General features: G+C 45.0%; 1 protein-coding gene across 1 annotated transcript in view; it reads left to right on the top strand.

Annotated features, from left to right (window-relative positions):
* The window catches only part of glra4a (glycine receptor, alpha 4a), a gene marked incomplete at both ends in the record, with an annotated part of 38,412 nt that extends 19,691 nt beyond the window's left edge, over positions 1 to 18,721 (top strand). The window contains 8 exons of the mRNA XM_080840323.1: positions 4,239 to 4,345; positions 5,466 to 5,533; positions 6,947 to 7,170; positions 8,331 to 8,413; positions 13,112 to 13,249; positions 13,352 to 13,566; positions 13,955 to 14,104; positions 18,428 to 18,721. Coding sequence (XP_080696449.1) covers positions 4,239 to 4,345; positions 5,466 to 5,533; positions 6,947 to 7,170; positions 8,331 to 8,413; positions 13,112 to 13,249; positions 13,352 to 13,566; positions 13,955 to 14,104; positions 18,428 to 18,721 — 1,279 coding nt within the window. The remainder of the gene's footprint in view (positions 1 to 4,238; positions 4,346 to 5,465; positions 5,534 to 6,946; positions 7,171 to 8,330; positions 8,414 to 13,111; positions 13,250 to 13,351; positions 13,567 to 13,954; positions 14,105 to 18,427) is intronic.
* Positions 18,722 to 23,127: the final 4,406 nt, after the last annotated feature.

The following is a 23,127-nucleotide window of genomic DNA, read 5'->3' on the forward strand; positions in this document are numbered from 1 at the left end:
TTGATTTGGCTGTCTGACTGTGATCTGCTGATGCAGCCCATGTGCTGCTAAAGTCTCCAGATGAATACTGTCAGGAGATCAATTGATGAAGTCACACCAAAATCAGCGGACTCAGGGATTCCCAGCAAAAGTGAAAAAAATGAAACCTCGTTTCTTTTTTTTGTTCAGTTGGTAATCCTGAAGCGAGTGCAGAATTCTCTGGTAATGAGGCTCTTTGTGTGCAACTGTATGGTGGATTACCACTTTCACCACTTCTTATCTGAAATGAAACCTCCAAATCTTTCACTGAAAATGGAATGATAATAGGTCTTCACTGCTCCAATACCACTGGCCTCAGTATTTCGATGTCTACATACATGAGAATTAAATATTAAACCATATTGATTCATGACAGAGTGTTACATTGAATTCTGAAGTATTGATTACATGTTCTGGGAAATAAAAAAGACTACTGTATAGCTTTCACTAGGTGTAGAGCTCTTTATCTATGTAACAACTTCTCAGACGACTACACATCCGTTTTCATTAACTATTCTTTTATAGTTCTTTCCTCTGGGTGTTTAATAAATGGGAGCTGCTTTACAACACCTGCCTTCCCCAAATAACCCCAAATTCAATATCAAGGAGCATATCTATAAATCATGCATGTCAAAATGTCTTATCTCATATTCACAGTTACAAAAATGTCAGTACCTCCCACTGGCTAGCGGTCACGATCCACTGCCTCTGCCAGCGCCCTCATTGTGTAACCTGAACAAGGGGGCAATTAGATGAGGGGCAGCCCTGCGCTCCATGGGGGTGGGGGTTGCTTGAGACTGTGAGGAACTAGTATGCAGATGCTGTATGAAGGTTTCTACTCAGGTTTGCCCCACATCACTGATTGTGAAAATACTGACTTGAAATGCTGGCCTTCTTGCGAAATATTTAACCTTTTTTTATGTTGCTTTCTCTGAATATTCACATAACCCACGTGGGAGTTCACAAACGTAAGAGAAAGCTTCTCGACATGTAAAATAATGTTGCAAGATCTGTCTGCTAAAACATTCTTGCCAATGCTCAGTCACTGATGAGGGAACACACAGAGGAGTATGGAGTGGAGGGATGGAGGGGTGGAGGGGGGTTGGGGGGCTATAAGGTCGGCCTCATTAAGTGTCCCCACCTCGCATCTCAATGCTTCCAGGAGATGCCCGCTCTGGTCTGACCAGCCCACCACTGCCTCCCCTGTCAGGGGCCATTACGGATGACCCCAACACCCTCACCGCCACCCCACCGCTGCTGTTAGACAGGAGCTAAACACTTTACATTAAACTTCAGGTGATTCAGCAGAGTGTCTTTTCTTCTTCTCCTTCTATTCTCCCCAGGTGGCGGTTTTAATTTGCCTTAAAAAAAAAGTAAAAAGAAATCTGTGTATTTTCGAATTACTCGTTGAAGAATATGCATGCAGCCAATTATAAATGTATGAGGGATATCGGAGAGGTCATGGTGGGGCTCCACAAATTACTCCTCTGGAGGACAGTGAGGAAAGTGCTGTGGTCATCACATATATCACTGATCATAGACCATTTCAAAACTGACGTAGACCTCCTGCAGTGTGTGTGTCTCTTGTCTCTGAGAGAGAGCCCAACTAGAAACTAGCCTGACTCAGGTTTGCTACATGTGAGGACATGATCAGGTTTTAAAATGATATGCCAGTTGAGGTTAACGCTTTGCCAGTTCATGACAGGGACAGTAGAATTTCTTTGTGCAAGAAGGGCAGAAAAGTGGACACCAGGTACGGGCAAACAGCACTGGCAAAGGTGGTTAAGCCCGGGACTGGAGATTGCTGGCTGATGTCAGAAAACTACTTCAAGTTCCACAGTGTATTGTTGTGATTGCTATTAGACCAGGCATGGTGTTGTATTCTTCTTAAAGATTTACTTTTGGGCTTTTTTGCCTTTAATCAGATGGGACAGTAGAGAGAGACAGGAAGCGAGCTGGAGAGCTATTGGTAAATTACCCGCGAGCTGGAATCAAACCTTGGGCCCCATGGGCATTCCGACCCATTCATGGTACAGGGATGCTGACGCTTGCACTACAGCTACACCCATGCTGTTGTAGTGTTTGTGAGGGAGTTTTTCAGACAGCTCTGTGAAGTGATGTCACTGTTGTGAATGTTTTCTGTGTTGCCTTGACAATAATGATCAGGGTCTAGCCAACATAATATAAATGGAAGCCATGCTAACAAAGTTTGACAAGTTCAGACCTCAATCCAGGAGTTTTTTTTTCGTACACCCACCAGATAAATGTGTTTTATTTATGGATCAATTTACACTAACATGGGCAATCATAGGAAACATGTTTATCATTTGTCAATAAGGCTGAAAAGATAACTGTCACAAGCCAATTCGCTTCTGAATGCTCCAAGCCACAAGTCACAAATCCTTCACCCGGAGAAAATTAGTTTCCCACAGTTGTCAAATCAAATGTGATTGTCATCACAGCTTTTGTCTTTGAAAATAAGCATTTTTTTTTTTGGACCTCAGCTAAACAGATTTGTCGGTTAAATGCATTTCAGAGACAAGAAATGCACAAAGACATACATTAACTGTATGCAGGCTGTATGCATTTGATGATATTTGAGGTGTATTGTCTATTTCAATCTCCACCCGTCCATGTGGCTTGAACACAACGGGGAGGGGCATGTGAGTACAGAACTCCTAGCCAATCGTTTTTGAAAGACTTGGGTATAGATCTGGCTGGCTTTAATAATGACCAACTCAGTGAATCAAAAACGCCTTTTGTCACACTTTCAGCGTGTGAATTTAAGTGAGTGTGTGTGTGTGTGTGTGTGTGTGTGGGCTGGGGGTGGGGGGGTACATCCACAAAAGATCAGAAGCAGGTTTAATTGGGAAAACACTATCATCCAAACGTATACTATGTAAGTGTACATTTTAAGTTGACTTTATGGTAAGATGATCATAAGCAGGAAGCATGGTTACAAGGAAAAAGCAGATTGTACGTGACAGTCTGACAGTCAAGAAAGTCACAAGAACAAGAGGCAGATCAGAATTCCACTGCATTTTTTCTCCACCATCTTTAAAAATGTATGCTTCAACATGATCTTGCCTCACAGGAAAAACACAAGTATCGATTATACGGCGATGATGGAAAATAAAAAACACAAGTTTCTCACAGGCGATTTACAAAACACACTCTCAGAAGTGTGAGTCAGAAGCAGTGGGTCTTTATTTTCCCGTTTACACTTCCAACGAGCTATAATGACTGGAATTGAAAATAAGAGTTGCGTTGTGGGCCGCATGTTTACTCCGCCACGGCGAAGATGAGTGAGTCACTGTACGGCGTGAAGGTTTCGGCGGCGGCAGCAGCGGCACGGCAGAAAGGGACAGAGCCTCAGACCGTGGGCAGACGCTCAGAGGAGTTCAGGGGGCTTCGTGATCACAGGGTCTACAAGCCACATGAGTCACGGAACACAGACAGACGGAGCGCAGCGAAGCCTCGGGGGCAGGATTTGCGGTGGCCGGCGCGAAAACTTCACAGGCACGAGGGAGAGGGAGGGGGTCATGACTGATCCGCTCACAATTGCATCAAAAGAGCTGGGGAGAAATCAGCAGCGATACAGTGGGGCGCTTAGAGGGTGCAGACGGGTGGGGGGGGGGGGGGGGGGGGGGGGGGGGTTGTTATCCACAGGAGGACAGGCCCTTGGGCCCTGGGGTTTCTTTCAGTGGCCTGTAGGGTTGTGAGACGCACACTGTGCCAGGGCTGGAGCCGGAATCAAAGCACTCTCCCCCGGTGTGACATTCACAGCATTTCAATTGAGCCATCAGTCTGTCAGCAGCGGGAGTTAGCACCCTCTTCCTCTCCCTCACTCACTCTCTCCCTGGCCTGAATGTCTATCCTGTGCAGGAGAAGGGAGTGAGTCTCACTAACCAAAGGTACACAAACGTCTGAAGGTTTTAATTGCCAAATTAGCACATAGCCCAGGGAGGTACAAAACCATCAAAAAGTTTTAACTGTCAAATTAGCATGTCCCAGCTGGTGGTGTTTTTGAACCCAATCAAACACTTAACACAAACACTGAATACAATCATACGGCTCATTTCACATGATCACGGATGTAGGATGTAACAACCTTTTCTCACTTTCTGGTACTTTCTATTAATGTACTTTTTTGTTGTTTCCTCTACTTCTCCCCCTTAATTACCCCCCCCCCCCCCCCTTCAACCCCACCCCTCATGTAGACCCAGCAGCTCCAAAGCCCAAAAGTCTGCGTCCCCATCCGACTTCCTTGACAAACTCATGGGCAGAACCTCTGGCTATGACGCTCGCATCAGACCCAACTTCAAAGGTGATTGCTTATAGTCGTCATGATTAAGTATTCACTTTCATCCTTACCTTCACTCCTCTACCGCTGTATATCTCCATTCATTAGGCTGAGGAAGGACAACCTGTACTGGACCTGCATTTTCATGTATTTCTTCACAATGTATCATAATCACAGTCAACTCAAACGCAGTAAGGGAGGTTATCTTTTTCTGCAGCCAAATCCTTTCTCCTTGATCTCTTTGCATTCTGGCGTTACACCCCAGTGCTGCTCTACTTTACTTTACTTTTATTCCAGCGCTACGCAAATCCAGACACTGAAGCAGAGAGTTTCTTAATCCTGTATCTCAGCACCTTTCAGTCCGGTTGAGAACAACTGGCAACTCTCTGGCCCTCATAGTGTTAATCCACTCACAGGGTTAATCTGCGGCACAGATGGCACATCTTAAGTGTTAATGGCCACGCAGCTTTTGATTGGCACAGGCTAAATGAGGTGAAACACAGCCTGGCACATATAGCCATAGATTCATAATGTCTCTCCCTGTCAACCAGTCACAGTAGAAGAAAAAGAACGCTACCACTGAAGTTCTCCAGACTTTCCTTTACTGCGATTACGTTTAGTACCCTTTCTTCAATATTTCTGGCGACAACATAGTTATATGTGTCAGCGTTGCCTTATGTCACTCTTAATACATACGAGTAAAACGTCATTGGTTGATTGTGAGATCCAGATGTTTTATGTATTTATTACTGTTTAATAACAACAGAAAGAACAGCAGACAGAAGTGTAAGATCATTTTAAACCTTTGTCTTTTTATATATGAATGAAATTCATGAAATCAAAATAATCAGCTATGCTTTGTAATTAAAAAAATACTTTTGTTGAGATAATGATGTTTTTATGATTTTGATACGTAAGCCCATGGAACTTTGCATGTGAAATCAATAGATGTTTTACCACATTGCAGCCTACATACTAGAGTAAAGAGTAAAGTATTTATTTCTGTTTATTCTGTTTCATATGGGTTGTTACTTTACTAAGATTACATCAACAGCAAGTTACATAATTTAGACAACAGCAATATTAAAACATATTTTAATATTATTTAAGTATACATTGTGTAATTGTTTTTTTGTTTTCTCAGGTCCTCCTGTTAATGTCACCTGTAATATATTTATCAACAGTTTTGGGTCCATTACAGAAACAACTATGGTAAGTGAGCTTCTGAATTATATCCATAAACCCTACCACAATAGTGGAGATTTAAATCACACCCACGGTGCAGTATCCTTGCCCCCACTAATTAGCTCCTTACTTCACTGAACCCTCTGGACCTCGATGAGATGGCTTAGCATCATCTCCTATCCCATGGGGTCATCCGACCTCTGACCTTTTGCTTCACCCATACGAGCTCAGGATCAGCTGATGAGCAGATAATGGACTCAGCACCAAGCAATTAAGAGCTGGGGAAAGTAGGGGGAAAACGCATAGAACAGGTCAAACAACGGCAAGGAAGACACCATCTCTCAAATGAGCACTCGGCCCCCTGAGTTTACTTAAGAGGCTGCCGGCTTGATCAGCAGAGTGTGTCCGGACCCTGGAGAAGAAAATACTTGAGCAAAAGACACCATGTGGGAATCTACTATAGGATCAACAGAGAGGAGAGGGAGAGAGAGGATGGATGGAGAGGAGAGGAGAGGAGAGGAGAGAGAAAGGATGGATGGAGAGGAGAGGAGAGGAGAGGGAGAGAGAGGATGGATGGAGAGGAGGATGAGAAGAAGAGGGGGATAGAGAGAGAGGAGGAGGAGGAGGAGGAGAGGAGGGATGGATAGAGAGTCCCTCCGTCCGCCTCGCCTTTCACATAACTATAAGGGTTAGAGAACAAGACGGTTCTGGCCTGGTGATATCGTTTCAAGTGATAAATGTTCTCTCCTGCCCTTTGTGCGAAGACAGTGGTGTGATTAGGCGGGGGTGGGATGACTGCCCTGAGGAAGTCCCAGCATACTCATCTCAGGATCCTCTATTAAGGCCAGTTCATTAGCAGTCCAGCTACTATATGTTAGGGGCCATGAGTGGCGAGGTGGAGATCCCCCTCCCAGGGAAAAGCCATTAAACATATTCATTCATTAGCCTTTGATGGAGTGCCACTAGATAGTCCATTAATGGCAGCGGTTCTTTGGTTCTCTGGTGGGGTTCAGTGGCATACTAGGTTTAAGATATTAAGAAAACACCGCACACTGGTTGTGGTTTACCGGTTCTTCAGAGGTGAGAAAAACTGAAATGATCTTTTTTATGTTACTCATCAAGACAGATCGCACAATTAATAAATTAATTTTGTTACATTTATGTCTTATGTTACAATTCGGTCTGAGGTTGTGGAGAAATTATAGATGAATGATAGGGTGAAGGATGCAAGGGATGTGCGTGAAACCTTGTGAGGGCTGACATACAAAGGGTTACCTTTTGAGTTTCCTACTCAGCTATGATTTCTAGGTTGTAGACCATCAATTTCTTTCACTGATTGTTATAACTTAAACAATGCATCTGAGCAATGAATCATAACCCCTTTTTTTTCTTCCAAATGCCCATCATGCTGACACAGACTATCTTTATTCCTCACAACAGGACTACAGACTCAATGTGTTTCTAAGGCAACAATGGAATGACCCCCGGCTGGCCTACAGTGAGTATCCTGATGCTTCCTTGGACCTGGACCCCTCCATGTTGGACTCCATCTGGAAACCTGACCTGTTCTTCGCCAACGAGAAGGGGGCAAACTTCCACGAGGTCACAACAGATAACAAGCTGCTTCGCATATTTCAGAATGGGAATGTGCTCTACAGCATCAGGTAAACAGGAGTGCTCGAAATGGAGTTACAGAATGGAACATCTGTTGTTGCACGTGACAATGGTGAACAAGAAAAAAGCATTAAGCCGTTGCATTTGTATTTAAGTATTTTATTAGAGAATGAAATAAGACAGCCAATATACCCTGTCATGTAAATATAATTATATTGCAAATGAAAAAAATCAATCATCCTGGATTTAATATTTCCTGAACGAAGAACACATACATTGTAAATACATTGTTGCAGTGAAAACAATTATGATTATAACGCCCAGAAACAATTTTTCAATACAATACAATTGTGGTATGACATGGTTAGGTCATATATCTAAGGCAAAGCATGAGTTTTGGCACGGAGATAATCCCATTCAAAACAATAACACGAATGTGAAGTCCCATAGCCCTCCACTGTGAGCAGGTTATTGTTATTGAGCTGCTTTTTTGGGGAGCCTGCTGTGGGAAATACACAGCGCGACACAAAATATTGATTGCGTGTGTGTATTTATTCGCAAACAAATCATTGAGCACCATACGAAAAGCCACGCTCTGGGGCCTTGTCCAGACCAGGCATAAATTACATGTGCTGGAGACCTTAAAAGGTTCATCAATCAGTGCACGTGTGAGAGAGAATGGGGTGGGGGGCTGTTTTCCAGAGGCTTGGATTTCGCCTTATCACAGCGCAATAGAAATTGGCTGCTCCAAGTGTAGTGCTTGTGGCTCTTGTCTTCGCTTGAAGCGGTGCATTACTGCAGGTAATTACACAGAGCCCAACCTCCACCCCGTCCAAACGCTTTAATAGCTTCGGCTCCTTCCCTAGGCTCCACGAAGGCTTAATGCACAAGCTTTGCCATAAATAAAAAAGGAGGCGCTTTTGTTCAGCAATTAGTTTGCAAATCACTGTGTAACTTGGATTATCATTTCCTTAAGGAATCAAAAAAAGAATACAAAAAAGGATGATGTAACAGTTGGGCTACACTAGACACATAACTCACATGGCGGAAAGGAGATTAAATGTATGATTGTTGAGGTTTTTTTCTGGACTCTATGTCCTTTGCTCTCTGTTTTGGCTTCTTTTCTATCTGCTTTTGCATGTCTCCTACTTCGCTTGCCTCCAACAGCCCTGTCTCCATCTTCTGCTCTCTTTGGTTCCCTTCCTTTCAGGCTCACACTCATCTTGTCTTGCCCAATGGACTTGAAGAATTTCCCAATGGACGTTCAAACCTGTACCATGCAGCTCGAGAGCTGTGAGTCATTTCTTTATTCCTCCCTTTTGGTCCTTTCTCTCTCTTTCTCTCTTTCTTTCTTTCTTTCTCTCTTTTTCTCTCTTTTTCTTTCTGTGCTCTTGCTTCCCACTCCACTTTCTTCTATACCCCAATGGTTTGCCGGCATTCAAACAGCATAATAATGTGTGCCGTGTGTATAGCCGTAAACCCAACCACACAAGGTGTACCATGATAAAAACACAATGACACCATACAGTTTTTTCTGGATGTATCCGTGTGGAAGTCGAAGTCAATGCACTGTGTAAATGGTGTGTGGGGGACTGCTGCTAAGAGTCCATGATAGATGCCACTGAATGAGATGGAACCAGAGATACTGCTATTCAGAGTGACAGCGCTATGACCCAGAAATGACAGAGAAGCGGCTCGGAGATGTCCCTCAAGGGTGATTACATTCAGACTGGCCCACAACAACATTTGAAAATCCATCTCTATGTGTTTGTGCATTCCGTTCCATGTAGAAAACATATTAGCCAAACCTGCGCATGAATGCACCTTTCCCTGGACGGCTGATAAAAGGAAATGTAAGAGAAATAAATTACCCACAAACCCCTCCGTGCCCCCTAGCCCTGATACCATCACAACTCTGGAAAGCAATTTCCAGGATATCAATAATGAAACTTGCATTTTTTGTACCTTTTATATTGTGACCCACCCCACTGGCCCCTGGGGTGACCCAAATCCCTCCCCCAGAGAGACAAGGGAACGTAGCTCTAGGCAGCAGGTGAACGCAATGGGACACACCTGTAATGCATCTGTTTAAGGGCAAAGCTGCTGTCAGCAGCCACTGGTTGGAGGTGATTCTGAAACACGTGAAGAGAGAAGTCAAGTTCTTCCTAATCGCAGCATGACAGTTGGACTATAGAGATTTTACTCTTTTTTTTAGTTTATTGGGAGTTTTTTATAGTTCACAAACGTTCATAGTTAACAAACATTAAGCAATATCTCAAGAGTCTTTGCTCTCATTGTTCAAAGTTTGAGTCCGTTGTGATGACATTGCCCAAGATCATTAACATTCAGCCGATAATGAATGAGCCAGTCCTGATATCTCCTGATCGCTTCCTCTCTCTCTCTCTCTCTCTCTCTCTCTCTCCCCCCTCTCTCTCACTCTGTCTCTCTCCCTCTCTCTCTCTCTCTCTCACTCTCTCTCTTTCCCTCACTCTCTCCCTCTTCCTCTCTCCCTCTCTCCCTCACTCTCTCTCTCTCTTTCTCTCTCTGAGTTCTCCGCAGATAGAGATTCTGAGGGGAGTATGCCAATGTATCAGCTTCAGACACATGTCCTCTACCTGAGTGCATAGAAGGAAAAGGCTCCTGGCGCACAGACAGCCCAGGTTTACAGCCTGACAAGCCTATTATGGGGGGGCTAATCATTTCTGATTACAGGCGGCATCCTCACCCTAGCTTCACGCGAGCGGCACACAGTTTTGACAAGTGTTGGGACACTGCCGAAGGGTGCACTCACCTTGTCTGGCAAGGACGCTGTGAGCGCAGTGCCGCTGATCAAAAAGGGAAGTGCGAATAATTTTCTTCTCTGAGTAGATGGATTGAAGGATTTCTGGTCAGCATAAACCAAGGGCTTTCAGTCAGGACTTCTGAGGGGGGGGGGGAAGATATTTGGACATGTAGCTTGAGGAGAGGAGAGGATGACTGACAGCTGGCTGAGTTCTGTTTTTAATTGGTCAGAGTTGTTTTGAGGGTTTCTTGACTGATGGGTGACATGAGTTGCAATTATTCTGACAGTTGTCAGTGGAGGCTGAAAAACAAATCCTGTCAGAAGAGTATAAAAGGACGGAACTGTGTAATACCAAACTAATTAGACGTATCGGCACAGTCAGCTTGTTTCATCCCAATGTCCCTCAAACAATGAGACGGTAATGCAGAGGCCCAGAGTGTAACGACTGTTATGACATATAATCCAGTAAATATTCTACCATGGAATACTTACATCTTCAACCAAAGGGAGAAAGATCCCAGACTAGTTCTCCGACTTCGGCCCAGTTAGTTATGATGCTAGAATATTGGGCCAGTTTGCTAGGAAAAATCAGTTTAGGTCTGGCGATACAGGAAGGTGATGAGCTTAAAACAGACCAAGAGGAGAGGAATTAATGTAGAGCAGTGGGACAAAAAGAGACGGGAAAAAAATCTCCAGATTACAATAAAAAAATGCTCTGAATGTCACTGACAAATTTGCATGGCTCAAAGGCCACACGTGAAATCTGTTGTTTCACAGATTCGCAGAATCCTCGACGCACACGCAGTTTTTGAGGTCATCATGGTCATGAGACCATTCAATTTAATGTATGCACTAACGCTTATTATACGCACAACCCATTTCACACAAACCACACGCTCCAGCAAGGCCTATCATGACCCAATTTGGGATTACGGAGCATTAAAGAAAATGTACATGCAGTAAATCCACCAGGCAGAGTTTTCAAGGCTGAGGCCACCCAGCAGCCCATTTCAGACGGTAATCTACTCGCTATCATGACATTCTTTTAATCTAAGGCTGGACATTTTATTTCTGGTGCTATTTTTATCTCACCATTAAAGAATTAGGAGAAATGTGGCCCATATAAACAGCTGGAGTGACATGAGCACGCAGGAGTTTTTAAAAGGTAACCACTCAAAACATCACTCTCCAAAAATGATGCATAGGTTCTCTCTTTGGCAACAAATATGTTGTAAATTAATAGAATATGCACTCCTTGCCCGTAGCTGAGGGGGTGCTAAGGGAAAGAGGCATTTCATCATCTCTTGGAGAGAAAAAAAAATGATATTCTCCTCACTTGTTTGAAAAGATAGTTTTGAATGACATCAAACTGGAAGGCTCGAAAGCAAACGCGGCTCTGGCTTCCCTTTCTTATCCAGTGGTCTTGTTGCTGTTGCAGCTGGTAGGGAGACAGTGGGGGCTGGGGGAATGGGGGGTAAAATATCTTGAATAATTGATGCTTTTCTAACTCCAAGCCCAAGGCACCCCCCCCACCCCCCCACCCCCCCCCCCCCCCCCCCCACACACACACACACACACACACACACCCAACACCCAACAGACATCGGTTCTATTCAGATGTGTTAAGCATTCAACACTGTTATTGCATGCTTCATGCATTTTTTATGGGCCTGCAATCTTGCCTCGGCGTAGAAGGATAAAATTGTCAGAGGTGTGCAAGAGAGAGGATTTGAGAGTGCCAGCAATAGACTGAAGTGTGCTTCAATGGGATAAAGTGATAACATCTCTTACCGAGTCACCCACGCGTGACGTCCTGGTCAACACCGCGCTTGCCTCCACTGCGCCACACCAAACAGAGAGGGCAAGGCACGGGGGCCGCCGGTGTGCGCGCGGCAAACAGAGGCAGGCCAGTATGGATTAAGCAAGCAGCATTAGCCATGCACAAACGCGTCTCTTGTCACAGGCATAGCGATCGCATACAATCACACATACACACACAGACACAAAGACACACAGACCTTCACACACCTACACACACACACACACACACACACACACACACACACACACACACACACACACACACACACACACACACACACACCTACACACACACACACACCTCCAACAGAGCCCTGGACCCCACGGCAGATGGGCAAACCTGGAGGTTTCCAGTGAGAGTGCCCTTTACCATGACAACCGAGGAACAGCAGGAGATTGATGGCTGCGCTGGGATGTGTTCTATTCCTCTCTCAGTCCATTCCCATTCAGGAGGAGTTATTGGCTTCAGTTTTTATTAAAGATCACAGAGGAAAACCTTAAATATGTGGATTTAAAAAATAAAAAAAACACACCAAAGACGACCAAAGACCAAAGTGAATGTATAGATTGTGTGTGTGTGTGTGTGTGTGTGTGTGTGTGTGTGGTGGGTAGTTGAGCAGGTCCACGGAAGTCTTACTTCCCTCTTGAAGAAAGCTGTTGGTGCCTTTTTCTATGGGAAAGGGGACTGTTCCAGGGACTGTGGAAAAGTTTATAATCATATAATCAACTAAGAATGAATCTCAGTTTTGACCTCATCTATCATGTAGCAAATGCATATTTTCTGCTCTCTTGTATGTTCTACTTAGTGTTATGTAATGTCTTGTCTGTATGTTCTATTTAGTACTAGGAATTGTTTATCTGTTGTGCCTGTGCACTTTATATGTTTCACCGTGGGAGAGTGGGAGAAGTTCTATCTATCATACTTTGTATGTCTTGACATAAGTAATTGACAATAAAGCTACTTTGACTTTGACTTTGACTCTTGGCAACCATGATCTTGTGAGTCCTTTTCCATGGCTAGACTGTGGTCACAGAGCCTGTACCCTGTCAGGATCGGACTCTGCCTTGGTTCTCAGACAGTTCACTGAAACCTCATCTAATTCCTACTTTTAGAAATCAGATCTCAGGTGTTAACTGGTATTTATGTCACTAGGGCAGTTAATTAGATGCTCAGATATTGAAGACCTGTAAAAATCTGTGAAATAAAGTTAGATTTGTTTTTCTTTGATAATATAAAATTTGAAGGTGTCAGTTGGATGTTTGTAGGGCTGAGATCATACCTAATTTCTATAACACACCGGGTCCATCTGTTTTCTCTCTTTCTTTCTTTCTCTCTCTCTCTCTCTCTCTCTCTCTCTCTCTCTCTCTCTCTCTCTCTCTCCATGTAGTTGGTTATACCATGAATGACCTGATTTTTGAATGGCTGGAAAAGGGCCCGGTCCAAGTGGCGGATGAGTTAATGCTGCCACAGTTTGTGCTGGAAGAGGAAATGGACCTTGGCTACTGCACCAAACACTACAATACAGGTGCCTACCTCTTCACAGCGCAACAACACCTTGCTTTCGAACCACTGTCTAAACTGTTTGGGCACATTGACTAACTACCTCTCCTGTGTGTTTTTGCCCAAGGTAAATTTACTTGCATCGAGGTGAAATTTCACCTGGAGAGGCAAATGGGCTACTACCTGATCCAGATGTACATCCCCAGCCTGCTCATCGTCATCCTGTCCTGGGTGTCCTTCTGGATCAACATGGACGCCGCGCCAGCCAGGGTGGGCCTGGGCATTACCACGGTGCTCACCATGACAACGCAGAGCTCTGGTTCGCGAGCCTCTCTACCCAAGGTAAGAGTCGCAGTCAGGATGAGGGCACAGTAAGTCAGAGCCTTGCTGGTCGAGGGGCCGAGAGAGAGAGGGCCACCACGGAAGGGTCTTATGGGCCGAATGTTAAGTGCTTACACACGTTCTAATCCCTGCATGTTTCGAGATCACCACCAGATCATCCTCTGGAAGGTCAAGCATCAGGACCTCGTTCTAGAGCTAAATGGGGAGATTACTCCGTGGCATCGACTGCCAGTTAAACTTCTGAGGGCTCTGGGCTCCGTGATTAGTTGAGATGGAGGATCAGTGTCATGACAACAGCTTCTCATTATTCCCCTCTGTGTGGTCTCTATCGATTGGCTATTGATGCTGGGCTGGGGGGGGCGGCGTGGGTGACCTTGTTGTGCCTTAGGTGTCCTACGTGAAGGCCATTGACATCTGGATGGCCGTCTGTCTGCTGTTTGTGTTTGCCGCTTTGCTCGAGTACGCCGCGGTCAACTTCGTCTCCAGGCAACACAAGGAGTTAATCAGACTGAGAAGAAAGCAGCGGAGGCAGAGAATTGTGAGTGACACACACACAAACACACACACACACACACACACACACACACAGGCTTCTGTCATGTCTGATTATACTCAGATTGGAACACTCCAAACACATTGTTTTGGCTTACACTTTTTTCACTGCCAAAAACAAACACCACGCTACAGCGACATGTCACACTGCATGTGGGAGAATTCACATCAGCTTGTTTCCATGGTGATCACTGACCTGTGTGTAGAATCCACACTCTCTCCCTCTTCCACTCTCTATCTCTCTCTATCGCTCTCATTCTCTCTCAATCTCTCTCTCTCTCGCTCTATCGCGCTCATTCTCTCTCATTCTCTCTCACTCTCTCTCACTCTCTCCCTCTTCCACTCTCTTTCTCTCTCTATCGCTCTCATTCTCTCTCAGTCTCTCTCTCTCTCCCTCTTCCTCTCTCTATCTTTCTCTATCTCTCTCTTCCACTCTCTATCTTCCTCTATCGCTCTCATTCTCTCTCATTCTCTCTCAATCTCTCTCTGTCTTTCTCTATCTCTCTCTTCCACTTTCTATCTTCCTCTATCGCTCTCATTCTCTCTCATTCTCTCTCAATCTCTCTCTCTTCCACTTCTATCTCTCTCTATCGCTCTCATTCTCTCTCAATCTCTCTCTCTATCTCTCTCTTCCACTTCTATCTCTCTCTATCGCTCTCATTGTCTTTTATTCTCTCTCAATCTCTCTCTATCTCTCTGTATCTCTCTCTTCCACTCTCTATCTCTCTATCTCTCTCTTTCTCCCTCTTTCTCTTTCATTCTCTCTCATTCTCTCTCTATCTCTCTCTTCCACTCTCTTTCTCTCTCTATCTCTCTCATTCTCTCTATCTCTCTCATTCTCTCTATCTCTCTCTCTTTCCATCTCTGCTACCTACGTTTACATCTCTCCAGCCCTGTAGAGACAAAGGCCAAACCTCTGCCCACTGGTCTCAGTTCTGCTCTACAAACACTAAAGAGCCAAACACTTGAGAACAAAACGACTGAAAGAGTGGAGCAGGGAGGGAGGGGGGAAGGGGGGAGGCTAGGATGCACTTGGATTATACTTGGCACTACCGTACAGCATCCCTACTCACACACTGGAGCAGGCAGGCTGTCTGTTGCAGAGTGATGTTCATTTGCACTAAATGGACGTTTTACCAGCTGTAGGACATTACTAAAAAATGGCAAAGTAGTTCTGTGGAGCGGGGAACAAAGCCCACGACAGTCCCATTAAACATTCCTCAAAATGGGCCGGGCGGCGTTCCCAGTCAAGGCTCCCAGCTCCACCCCCCACCCCTCCTCCCCCGGCCCCCACGCCAACCTACAAATCCTTGAGATTTACTGGAAGCGTCCCTTGGATCGCAATCAATAATGGGACTGAAATCAGAATAACTCTCCATAAGAGTGTAAGGGGGCCCCTCCTCTCCTGCTATGACTCTCATTCAAGGTCTCCCAGGCAACAGACGGCGCTGGGGCTGCTGTATCGACGCCGCGGATTGCGGCCTGACAGAGTTGTCTCTGCCAGACTGATGAAGCATGCTGGTACCAGCGACTGACCAGGTTTTGTCAATACTGCCTCCCCACTCTTCAGTGGACCTTTAAAGGACAATAACAAAGCTGCCCATGTCTTCTGCCACTCAGCCCCTGGGCGGGAGGGGCTCTCATGACATTCTGCCAAGGCTGGGTTGATGCAGAGTCCTGTGACATGATTAAGTCCAAGCTTTTGCCGTGACGAAGTACAAGACTTATACTCATTGGTACATGACAGCTTACTTTATTTATATACCTGCATTTCTTTCCTTAACTACTCATAAATCAAAGTCAGTTCCCTTCCAGGTGTGTTTTTGTCTTGTAGTGATTGTTGCATTCTGTTTTATGTTGCTAGTTCACTTGTTAGGCATTTCCCTGTTCTCACATTAGGATACCCACGTTTTCAAAGAGCCTTTTCTTAGTTGTCTCGCTTTGATTTCTTTGGTATTTGTGAGCACTGTTACGCCACGTGTGACAATTGTGAGCAGCTCAGCTAGTTTTCAGAGCGACGACCTGAAAGGTTCACAACCCACTGCAAAGATGCAGAGGTGGGAACAGAATCACATTACTCTGATCTGTCTGCTCATTCCCCCCCCCCCCCCCCCCCCCTCCACCCCTGATGGAGGAGGCCTTGGTGGGCCCCCCCGCAAGTGTGAGTGTGGAGTTCCTGCGGAGAGCTGCTAACAGCACCAGCTTCAGCACCCTGAGCCAGCACTCCAACACCTATCCACGGGTAAAGCCATGCTGTGTACGCCCAACCGTAGTGTGTGTTCCCCTGAGTACAACAATCCACCTCCCTCTTCAAACTAACACCTTCTCCAAACCTGGTGTACTACTTGTATTTGCAAGGTTTGCTTATGCACACCTGGACCTGCCTTTCCACCCCCAACCCTGGAAGTCTCAGTAGTGATGTCATCCAAACCCACCTATCCTGATCTTTACCTCAAATGGTGCTCTGTCATTGTGTTTTTAGTCTGCTGTGGATCTATGTTCCCTCATGTTGTCAAAATGTCTGTTTTTATTTTACTTAATTTTATTTTAATTGAATGCAATTCATAGTATTTTGCGTTGACCTCTTCTTCTTCCTCCTCCTCTTCTTCTTTTATTATTAGTATTATTATTATTGTTGTTGTTATGTGTATATATATATATATATATATGTATGTATTTGAATGTTTTTAGACCTTTCACTTCTTTTCCCTTAAACTTCTTCAAACTTCTGAGTATGGTGTTGTGTGCCTCCATCTGGGCTTTTTGAATGTGAAAACAAAATGAACTGTGAAGTAACTTCACACTTAAACATTTCCACAGACACAGTCAGTTTACACGCTAAGCTCCCCAGATTCAGGACACTGCATGGCGATGAGCAACGAGGTAAGAATGATCCCAAACCACAGAAGCTTAAGAGAGAGAGAGAGAGAGAGAGAGAGAGAGAGAGAGAGAGAGAGATGGCAGTTCCTTTGAGAGGACGTGAGCCACAGCCAAAAAAAAGTATGCGGTCCTATTATCTCAAGCCAAAGGGCTCATTACACCTTATTGCATGACCTACCGCAGGTTTTAGTTAGAGGTATGGGGACGCAAATTAAGGGGCACACAGGAAGTTTGCATCCTGCGCAACAAGGTGCAATTTGTCACCGGGGCAACAGACAAAGTGATGTGAGGGGCCTGAAGCACACGCAGCCTGAGAGCACAGCAGGAACCGAGGCAGTGTTGCTAGACAACAGTATCCTGCACAGCTGGATTCAGGAGGACCACTCAGTGTGACTGTCGCTAGAACTCTTAAAATAAGGTATAGATTAGACACTAAGCCCCTGGCAGATAGCCACAGCCTAACTTAGTGCTCCTCCTCTACCACACACACACACACACACACACACACACACACACACACACACAGACATACACACACACACACACACACACACACACACACACACACACTTATCCTTCAATGCCCGTGTCAATCCATATATGACAAAGGCGTAGGATCACAAAGGATTGCAGGTGGGGGAGAAGGGATGAGCGTTAAGGGTCAGGGGAGGAGAATCAGCTGCCAGGGCACCAAAAATAGAGCCCACATACATTCTCATCGGTCGCACCGACTGCGTCTTTCAAGGGGAATGTCAGAACTCAGCCATATGTCCATTAATATTCCATAGGGAGAGGCTGAAAAGAGCGGCTTGGTTTCAGGGGAGAGGACAGGGCACGGCCATCCATCAAATGGCAATACCTACTGGGAGTTTTTGTTGAGAGTCTGACTTTTCACATGGCTGTTTTTGAAAGGGCCATTACTAAATGAATAATTGTCTGTCTGTGCCCTCAACCCATTACGAAAAGTAAAGGTCAATGTTTTGCTTTTTGGTGTTTTTTTTTTTTTTTTTAATAATAATCATTAAGTATTCACTGTCATCACACGAATGTGTGTTGTGTCTTACATGCAAATAGTGTCTATACTAGTAGTATACTAGCACAGAAGTACACCAGTAGTCACCATAGCAAATGATTACATGAGCTTGAGCTTAGACAGGTTCAATTTGAGGATATATCACAAAATCAATGGCACAGGAGAAACTACAGCACACACTTAAAGGATACAAGCTCCTTGGTCAGCTTATAAAATTTAGGAAGCACATGTATTTCATCTTCTAATATAATAATCTCCTGAACACACAGTACCCATGACAACAGTGATAAATCAACATCTAGAAAACCCTGCACTGAGGGTAAAATGAAAGAGGCTATTACCCGCTGATAGTGAACACAGAGAAGTCATCCGTTTTCCTCTCTGCCTCTTTTTTAGGAGGAGGACCTGGTGAGGGACAGTCGAGGATTCTATTTCCGTGGTTACGGCCTGGGCCACGGCCTGGGCCAGTGCCTGCCGGCGAAGGAGGGGGCCACTGTGTTTGCGCCGCCACCGCCCCCCGTGCCCGTTTTGTACGACAGCGACGCGGTGCGCAAACGCTTCGTGGACCGGGCCAAGCGCATCGACACCATCTCCAGAGCGTTCTTCCCTCTCAGCTTCCTCATCTTCAACATCTTCTACTGGATCACCTACAAAGTGCTTCGACACGAGGACATCCACGCAAATTTGTAAAGTGCCCTCTCTGCACCCCCGGCCCTCTTTCAGAATATTTATTGCTACTTTTTTCTTTCTTTTCTTTTGAGCCGAAACTGCCTGTCAGAACCACATTTAAAAGAGAATGAAGCATTTCGGTGGCATATATTTACTATTTGAAAAAAAAAAAAAAAAAGTGCTGTCATTGCTAAACCTATGTGCTCAGGTGCGACTTCAGGATATCAACGAACACATGAAAAAAACAAACGAGAGAAAAACAAGAGAGACAGAGAAAGTGTCCACGCCAGCAACATTGATTCCGAGTGGCATTGAGCCGGTGTCTGTGGAAGGGTTTTCTTTATTTTCCATTTGGGTTCGAGAGGACTAGCAACACAGGTCTTAGTGCCTCAAGAACTCCATTCAGGCCTAGGGGCGAAAAGGCAAGGTCTTCAGCGGACTGACTTTTTTTTCCTTTCTTAAATGGATGGAACTCACTGACTTGAATTTCATTACACAGCGCATCTTTGAATGAATGTTTTTAAAATATAATGTGTTTTTTACAACTTCCAATTGCCAAACAACTAAGGGGGGAATGGGATCTTTAATATCAGTATCTAATCAACAGTTGATGGTACGTTGTTTCAGTTATGTATGACGAGGCTATACAGATATTATATAATGTAAAAAAAAAACCTGTACATAAACAGAGTTGCTCAATGATTGCAGACAGCACAAATGTGTATCTCTTTTTGTCTAAATTTGAATAAAATGGATATTCTGCCAGGAAACCAGAATTGTAAATATGTTTCTTTCGGTTATCTCTCTGTGAGGGGAAAAAAAGATGCTCTGTTGTTGCTGCCACACTAAAGCAATCGGAATGTTCAGCAAATAAACTTCTGGCGTGTTCAGGGAAAATACTTAGTCAGGATATTTACAGATTGATTTTCTGAGGACAATTATTTGAAGTCATATTTCTCCATTAGTTTCCATTAGGGGAATGTCAGAAATTCTGCTCCTGATTCCATTCAGTTGTATTCGTTCTATCATTTTGTTCAATTGCACAGCTTCCCTCCTGAACAAAAGCAAACCCCTGACTCCAGCTTCCTGTAATGACCTTTCTGGCCTTCCTCCTGAGTCCTTCATTATCACCAGCAGAAACATGCCAACTCTGACAGTATCCCTCAGTCAAACTCATCATTTCATTCATTCATTCATTCATTCATTCATCCATCCATCCTGCTGCAGCAACACATTGAGGGGACCATGGAGAAGAGAGAGATAGACAGAGAGAGAAAGAGAGAGAGAAAGGGAGAGAGAGAGTGAGAGAGAGAGGAAGAGAGAGATAGACAGAGAGAGAAAGAAATAGAGAGCACACCTGTGCTAGGGAGGGCAAATTGGATTTTTAATGATAAAATAAAACTGTTTATCAGAACTAATGAGTTTGAAAAAGGCTAGATGTTCACCCCTAACGGCAGAAGAAGAAAAGTCGGAGTAGCAGCGATGGCATTTGCTGTCCTTCGCCAGTGCCTGGGTCATATCTAATAAAGCCATCCACATGCTCCTGTCCACTGGTTTTACAGGGAGGTGTGTGAGTGTGTGTGTGTGTGTGTGTGTCTGTGTGTGTCTGTGTGTGCTTGTGTGTGTGTGTCTGTGTGTGTGTGCATGTGTGTGCATGTGTGTTTGTGAAAGAGAGATAGAAAGAAAGAGAGAGAGAGAGAGAGAGATTGCTTTGCAAAAATAAGATGACAATAATTATCTAGGTACTTACATATAACATAAGTATTTTTACCATTCCATACATGTTACTTACCAGAATGCACCAGAGATAATATTTCAGTTGGACGATAAGGGTGGTCCCTTGTTATTGTCTGATAGTTGGTTAAATCTGGGGAAATTTTTTTTGGGGGGGGGGGACTCTGAGGCTGTGGGGGATGGAGTGCAGTGAAAACTAGAATCAGACACAGACACAGACACAGACACACGCACACACAGACACACACATAGAGACACACACACACACACACACACACACACACACACACACACACACACACACACACACACACACACACACACACACACACACACACACACACTCACACACCTCCCTGTAAACCAGTGGACAGTGGACACACACACACACACACAGACACACACAGACACAGACACAGACACAGACACAGACACAGACGCAGACGCAGACACAGACACATACACAGACACAGACACAGACACAGACACTGACACAGACACAGACACAGACACAGACACAGACACACAGACACAGACACAGACACAGACACAGACACAGACACAGACACAGACACAGACACAGACACAGACACAGACACTGACACTGACACTGACACTGACACAGACACACAGACACACAGACACAGACACAGACACATGCACACACAGACACACACATAGACACACACACACACACACACACACACACACAGACCCCCCCCCCCCACACACACACACACACACACACACACACACACACACACACACACACACACACACACACACACACACAAACACACACACACACACTCACACACCTCCCTGTAAACCAGTGGACAGTGGACACACACACACACATACAGACACACACGCACACAGACACACACACACGCAGACCCACACACACACACACTCACACACACACACACAGGCACTTGCACACACACACACACACACACACACACACACACACACAACACACAAACACACACACACGTTGCACGAGAGCTCCAAACAGGAGGTGACAGCGCGCAGCCTGACAGAGAGCCTGGGCCTCCTCCACTGGAGTGCAGTGTGCTGGGTTGACACACACGTTAAAGCCCTGCAAACACTCCTCTCCTGACACACACGTCAAAGCCCTGCACACACTCCTCTTCTGACAGTTTAAGGAGATTTTTTGAAAGGCATCTGAGCGCAATAGGCGAATGTCAGAACGATTGGCTATTGTATATCACAACAGCCGTTTACTCGCAAAGACCTGGGAGATAGACACCGAGAGAGAGAGCGATAAAGAGAGACTGCCTAGGATGCTTTGCCAAACTGCTGTTTCTTTTTCCCGCATTCTCAATGATCAAGAGAACACGCTGATGTTGAGCACTAAAAATAAACAGTGAGCTCAGTTTCCTCAAGCTGTTTGGTATATCTCTTTGTACTAATTTTAGTCTCTCCTCAAACAAAACACTGGCCATTGTTTAGTTGTGTGGAGGGGAAAAATGCGGCTTTATTGGTGTAAGGAGCTTTCCTAAATCTGCACACCATGACTGACATGCACAAAATAGGACTGTGCTTTTCAGCCTCCCCTCCATCACAATTCTCTCACTTTCACTCTCTCTCTTTCTCTCTCTTTTCAGCCTCCGCTCCATCACTATTCTCTCACTTTCACTCTGTCTCTCTCTCTTTTCAGCCTCCTCTCAATCACTATTCTCTCAGTTTCACTCTCTCTCTTTCTCTCTCTTTTCAGCCTCCCCTCCATCACTATTCTCTCACTTCCACTCTCACTCTCTCGCTCTCTCTTTCTCCATCCATCTTGAAAGGAACATTTAGTCTCACTGTGTTTTTATGAAGAGATGAAGTGCTGTAATGGATTTCGATTAAACAAAAATCTCATACACAACCATTTACTTCCATCTCCTTTTAAAACACACACACACACACACACACACACACACACACACACACACACACACACACACACACACACACACACACACGCAAACACACAGAACCTAGGCATCCTCTCACAATCTCAGTCACTACGCATTGAGAATAAGAAATAAGGAGCTTCAAACAAACATTACTCCCCACTACCATCAGATCTGCTCATCTGATCGAGTGTTGCTATTGATAAACATCAGGGGGAGGGGCGAGTAAGGCAGTAAAAAACAGCTGTCATGGACACCCCTTAACACGGCAATCAATAAACTAATCTGCCATTTCATCAGCGATTTGAAGAGAGACGCGCGGCGTTAACCTTGAACCTTTCGCCTGCTCAGTAATTTGGGAGCACTGACTCCAGATCAGTTCAGCCATGGAGATAGTGACCTCCGTCTCCCATAACGCTCCAATCCCAAGCGCCACATTACAAATTCTGACCATATATTCACACATGACGGCGAGGCAGAGACGGAAACCAGTCGACACCTTATGGAGGCCGGGCACTGGAATTTACAGTTGCCTCCACGTGAGTATCAAATAACATGAAAGGGTGTGTGTGATGAATGGCTGGGTCATGTGTGGCCATGCCCTGTCCTTGGCCTCTGGTCCATGGGGGATAATCAACACGCTTTCTCCTCGCTTTATCTGAGCGTAAGAAAGCTGGAGGGTTCTCCACACCATCCCCATGGAGATTAATCAATAGCGTTGGTGTATTTGACAAAAAATGCTTCCATTTCTCTCAAGGACAGCTGAATCTA

Source organism: Sprattus sprattus (genome assembly GCF_963457725.1).
Source record: "Sprattus sprattus genome assembly, chromosome: 6".
Classification (NCBI taxonomy): domain Eukaryota; kingdom Metazoa; phylum Chordata; class Actinopteri; order Clupeiformes; family Clupeidae; genus Sprattus; species Sprattus sprattus.